Raw genomic sequence first — 5,801 nt, 5'->3', positions numbered from 1 at the left:
ATGACCCATGAGAGTGTTTAAATAGAGTCACCGTGTCACCCATGACCAGGCAAGTTGAGATAATCTATTGAGTTCAAGCCTCCATTAGTTTGGCTTTGATTTTTAGTCTCCTTCTCATTTCTCCTGTTGTTTTTCAAAAGCTACCAACACTCCATGTGCAACATCTTCCCTACCCTTGGTTCTTGTTCCTTTTTTGCAAGGAAAGAATCTATCATTTATCTATTTTGAGAGAGAGAGAGAGAGAGAGGTGCAGTTTTAATCATGGAGCTTCTTCTGGCAGTGCATATGCATCAATCACCTCGGCCCACTTCGCATTATTTTGTTCTCTTGAGTCTAGCCTTATAACCAATATTTGATATACATCCCTCCTCCACTTTCTGGTTTCTTTCAAGTGAAAAAGAGGCCTAGTATCAAAATTTGGAACCCAAAAAATGAACAGTAGTCCAGCAGCTTGCAGCCAGTCTTGGTAAATTCCCTCTCTTTTGATATATCCATCCTTGTTGAAACTTACCTTCGCAAAATCAAAATATTTGTCTCATTTTTTGCATTTTCTTTTGGCTCCCGAAAGGTCCATCAGTGAGGACTCTCTAAGAAGGTACGTCCAATTTGCAAGTGAGAGCTGTATACAGGAGTTATTGTCGGCTTCAGACTCAAACAAGTTGGGGAATGCTAATGATGGATGGAAGATTCTTACCCTTGACAATGGAGTAGAGATATCAAAGCGCAGGTCTGGATCTCTTCACATTTTCCGTAGTCGCTGGCTGCTTAGATCTGTCTCACCCCAACAATTCATCACCGTTGCCACTGCTATAGACGCTGCCAAGGTGATTCATTTTTTGTTTTTAATTAACCTTATCAATTAATTCCCCACTAATTTTTGTGGAGCTGAATGCAGACTTAGGATTTCTGCTGCTCACTGGTGAGAATTGCTTTAACAGTCATTTTAGATTGATAGCTTTATTTGGTTTGTAGATAAGAAGATGCATTCTGGTTTGTCGCCCTGGAAAAGAAAACTTTTGTCTCTAGCACTGTCCGTTTGTTTGGATTTTTCTTTATTTATGTGGCTGAGTTTCTTAGAAGATCAACATCGTAGAAAATAACAACCCATCCTTTGTTCTTGACTGCAAGAAAATAACAATTGATTAATTAAAAACACAAATTACTTCAGTTAAAATAACTGCGAAATTGTTGCTCTAATTCTAAATTTTTTTCTTTTCTGGAACAGCAATGGGACCCTGACCTCGTAGAAGCCAGATACATAAAAGATCTTGAAGATAACTTGAGCATTATTCGTCTTAGTTTTGGAGAAAAATCAAAACCTCTTTTCAGGAAAAGAGAATTCATAGTCTACGAGCGACGTGAAACCATGGAAGATGGCACTTTGGTAAGTATTTCTCCCAAAAAAGTAGATTGCAAGAGTTTAAAGCCCCCACTTCCCATATAATAATATAATAATCTTCGTCAATTGGGAATTTGCAGGTTGTAGCAGTGGCCTCACTGCCAAAGGAAATTGCTGCTGGATTGCATCCAAAGCAAAATGATGCAATTAGAGGATTATTGCTGCAGTCGGGATGGGTTGTGGAGCAGCTTGAAGATATAAACTCCTGTATTGTTACTTATGTTGTTCAGGTAAATAACTTGCTCTTCTGCATGTAATGGATTGTTGTTCATATTCCTTTAATGCTTATTTTCCTTCTTTGCTATGTGCAGTTAGATCCTGCAGGATGGCTTCCCAAGTGCTTTGTGAATCGGCTTAATACCAAGCTGGTTATGATCATTGAAAACCTTAGGAAACTGGTTCAAAGTTCAAACTAGTGCAGCACAATAGTTGTAGTGTGGGAAAAAAAATAGTGTTTTTATTTTTTTACTGATATATAATATCGATTATAAGTTCATGTTCAACTTCTTAATCTATTGCTATCTCTCACGTTATCCTTCTAATTGTAATTAGTGCATACTTAAATGAACTTGTTAATCTATTGCTATCTCTCACGTTATCCTTCTAATTATAATTAGGGCAAACTTAAATAAGATTCTATGAACATTCCCATAGTATGCATGAAACATGACTTTAAAAGGCCATTATTGATTTATTTGGAGTTAAAAATAAAATGCAAATTTGGGCTTCTTAGAAAGGTACACAAGTCTAATTTCCAATTCAATTGGCTTGGGCAGAAAATATAAATAGCGATTGAGAGAAAAAACCTCAATAATGATCATATGTCAATGTTGTGACAAAACAATATTGTTCTCTCTTTAGAAAAATAAATCACTCATATTTGTTTTACACTGCATCTAAGTACGATTGGAAAAGGTTCAAGAAATAACTTTTAAGTTAATTAACCATTATACAAAATTGATACAAATATGTATATGATGTATATTGCATATGCTACATAAGATGATTGAGCTAGCATAAATGCCATGAGATTAAGTATATGATGTGAATTTGATATACCTTATGAGATGAGTAAGCATGTTTGTGAAGAACATTCCACATACCACATGCTATAAGTATGAGAACTCAAAGAGTGCGATTGATACCACTCTTATGAGGTGCAAGTGACGACTTCATTCTTATGATGCATCATAAAATGCCCAAGGTGCAATGGGGATATACGTTGGCAGCCCAAAGTGCAATGGGGTTATACATTGAATATACGTTGCCAGCCCAAGGTGCAATGGGCTTATACGTTGCCAGTCTAAGGTGTAATGGGGATGTACCTTAACAGCCCAAGGTTGATGGGGGTCAAACCATCACAATGTATGAGTTTTAATGTTAATGAAATGATCATGGTTGTTATGTTTATGGTATGTTGTATGTTGAGTTCATTTGAGTAATGTTTATGGTTTATACCTTATGATGGCATGAGAATGTGCTTAGTAAGAAGAATTGAGCCCTAAAGATAGTTCTCGAGATATAAAGGGACTTAAGGAATGGCAAAAATGGTGAAATTGTTCAGAAACTTGGTCTCTGTGTTCAAATTATCAATACATATGGAGCATGTATCGATACATTCTAAACAGATTGCCATAGGAGGCTTTTTGTGTGAAATGTATTAATACATTTTACCAATGTATTGATAGATGCTTGTAAGTATCGATACATTCAATAATGTAACGATAGATATGGTACAGAAAAGGATGTTTGGGAGAATTTGATGAGAATTTTAGAGGTAAAGGATTTCTAAAGGTTTATATAAGTTTGTTTTCAAACAGAAGGTATTTAAATGAGTTTAAATGGCTCGTATAATCAATTTTATGATTCGGAAGTCAGGAACGACATTAGTTATAAATGCATGGTTATGAAATACTTTTATCCTTTGCCTTGTCCCCTTCTCGTAGCCATTCACGGAGTCTTTGTGACTCACATGTTATTTTTCCCATTTATTTTGTCGCAGATTAGTGATAGCCTTTGATAGTAGCCAGTGTTGCGGATACTAGTGTCTGGTCTTCATTCCTTAGTAGGTGTCTAGCAACCACTTGATGCCTAAAGGGTCAATCACGTTTCGTTGATGAGTCGGTCTTTACTTTATGTTATGTTTACAGATTATGAATATGTTTATGTTGATATTGCCCATGTTTGGGCATCTTATATGAAAAATGTTATGTATGAGATCATGATGATGACTCAAGAGCCATTATGGACACCCGAGGGTGTTGATGATGTTAATGTTTATATTATCGTGCACTATGACAGTGGCACTTGTTAATACACATATAGATGTATTAAGTTAAGCTTACACAATTAAGTTGAGAAGTTCCTTTATTGTATAATAAGTTTTAAGAATGTATGTATTACGATTATGTATCTTAATGGATGTGATATGATGCTTTCGCATGTGATGATGAATGTTTGATGATGTTATGAGAAAAGGCTTGCTTGTGTTAGCTTTAAAATTATTATAGTTTTGATTATGACAAAATGATCAAATTTGCTTGAATATTATTTGAGTGATCCTTGACAAGTTCTTGAAATGATTTAACTCCCATACATTTGTTCTTACATAGTTACAAGCTTGACTCTTGAAGTTGTTGAACTATATCTATAAGCTTGTATGACTTAAGTGTATGAGTGCTTATGATTCTTATTCATTAAATTCTACTTTAAAAATTAAAGGAAAAACTAGATGCACTCATTAAGGGGGAGTTTTGAATATTTTGTTTAATGATGAAAAAGAAAAAGAAGAGAAGAAAGACTAAGTTAAATAGAGTTTGATATATCTTCATGTTTAATTTATGTGTGTAATGCTTAGTTTTGATTTTGTTGAATATTATGTAAAGAAAACTAGAGGCATTGACTAAGGGGGAACAACTCATTATGCGTAAAGATTTGAAGCATTCATATTGAACGTAGACATTGCACTCTTAATCTAGGAATGTTTTGTCATCATAAAAAATAAGAGAGAGAATGTTGACTCTATATGTTTTTTATGATAACAAAATATTCCCATTCATTGATGTCTAATTATATTGTTTAAGTGTGCAGGAGAAAGCTTAAATTAATTAATATATTTAGTATATGAAAGCAAGTCAAGATGTTTGTTCAGTTGCAAAATGGGTTAATTGGTTAAACAAGCAAAGAAGAAAGAGCTTTAATGAAGACAAATTAGTCTTAACTGGTTAACATAAGATTTAATCAGTTAAGCGAGTGTTGGACACAAACAGAAGCCACTTAGTCAAATAATCAAGGGAGTTGGCCAACTAAAACTCAAAAATGGAGATGGTCGATTTAGAAACAGAAAAGACTTAGTCGACTAAGAAGTATTGTTAGTCAACTAAGAGCCTACTGCTAGAAATCTAGACTTCAAAACAGAAACAACTTAATTGACTAAAAAGGAAGTTAGTCGACTAAGAGCTCACTGCCAAAAATTGGGATCAGAAAACAGAGACAACTTAGTCGACTAAGAGCGCAGTTAGTCGACTAAGATCATTCTGTCAAAAAATTTCAATTGAGTACTAAAAGACAAAATAACGGCTAGAAATGGCTAGTTTCTATCTCCAACGGCCAGAATTGATTTTGCAAGTATTTAAAGCCTCTCCAATAGTCAAAAACAAGATAGAGAAGCCATCCATAGTGATTTTGAGCTTAGAAGACTAAAAACCTTCTCTTTACACTTGTATTTCATTCCCATCCTTTGAAAAAGTGTTTGAGCTTAACTTTGTACATCTTAGATCAGCTAGGTGATCAATTGTACTTCATTTTTTCTCTATTTTCTGTTTACTTAAAGTGTGGGAGACACTCTAAGGGGTTGCTTAAGCTTGGGTTAGCTTCATTGAGTATAAGTTCTAATTTAGCCTTGATAAGTTAGGTGTTGTGTTTTAGTTGATCCCGGTAAAAACTATTGTGAAAGGTTTTGACTAAGCTTCGTAAAAGCCATTGTAAAAGCTTGGTGAAAGCTTGTGAATTTCACCGTTCTTAGTGGATTAATTGGAAAATCCTTGGTTGAACAATCAAAGTAGTGGATGTAGGTCTTGGATTGAATCATTCTAAATTCTGCTATGCTGTCTACTCTGTTTTTGTTCTTATTTTCATTCTTTTTTTTTCACTTGCATTTGTTCCCACTTAGAGCCAATTTTTGAAAGAGCCAAATTATGCTATTCACCCCCCTCTAGCACATTTACTTGGGACCAATAGCTTGCGCCTAATGGGTTATGCTCGTTTGGGTCCTTACGCCAGTCATAATCTTTCTAGGAAATGGGATGTGACACCTAGGCATGTTCAAATAGGCCTACATTCATAATGTAGTACTAGTGCAGTGCATTTTCCATGCATTATGCATCACATGCATTTAATTAAC

At 34.8% G+C, this 5,801-nt stretch overlaps 1 protein-coding gene across 1 annotated transcript; it reads left to right on the top strand.

Annotated features, from left to right (window-relative positions):
- Positions 1-297: 297 nt before the first annotated feature.
- LOC18595688 (Polyketide cyclase/dehydrase and lipid transport superfamily protein) lies at positions 298-1,902 on the top strand. The gene is made up of 5 exons (XM_007023760.3): positions 298-466; positions 569-824; positions 1,226-1,384; positions 1,480-1,629; positions 1,711-1,902. The coding sequence occupies exons 1-5, from the start codon at positions 432-434 to the stop codon at positions 1,813-1,815; spliced, it is 705 nt and encodes a 234-aa protein (XP_007023822.3). The 5' UTR covers positions 298-431; the 3' UTR covers positions 1,816-1,902.
- The last annotated feature ends 3,899 nt before the right edge of the window (positions 1,903-5,801 follow it).

The sequence above is a fragment of the Theobroma cacao genome, chromosome 6, assembly GCF_053813885.1.
Source record: "Theobroma cacao isolate CCN51 chromosome 6, ASM5381388v1, whole genome shotgun sequence".
NCBI lineage: Eukaryota > Viridiplantae > Streptophyta > Magnoliopsida > Malvales > Malvaceae > Theobroma > Theobroma cacao.
Note: the sequence above shows the minus strand (reverse complement) of the source record. Positions and strands in the feature narration are given on the sequence as shown.

What these genes read in the sequence shown, in the direction of transcription:
- LOC18595688 (XM_007023760.3), top strand. Translation starts at nt 432, where the DNA reads ATGAACAGTAGTCCAGCAGCTTGCAGCCAGTCTTG. An exon ending in GCAGCTTGCAGCCAGTCTTG is followed by an intron (nt 467 to 568) that starts GTAAATTCCCTC and finishes GGCTCCCGAAAG; the next exon opens with GTCCATCAGTGAGGACTCTC. An exon ending in CTGCTATAGACGCTGCCAAG is followed by an intron (nt 825 to 1,225) that starts GTGATTCATTTT and finishes TTTCTGGAACAG; the next exon opens with CAATGGGACCCTGACCTCGT.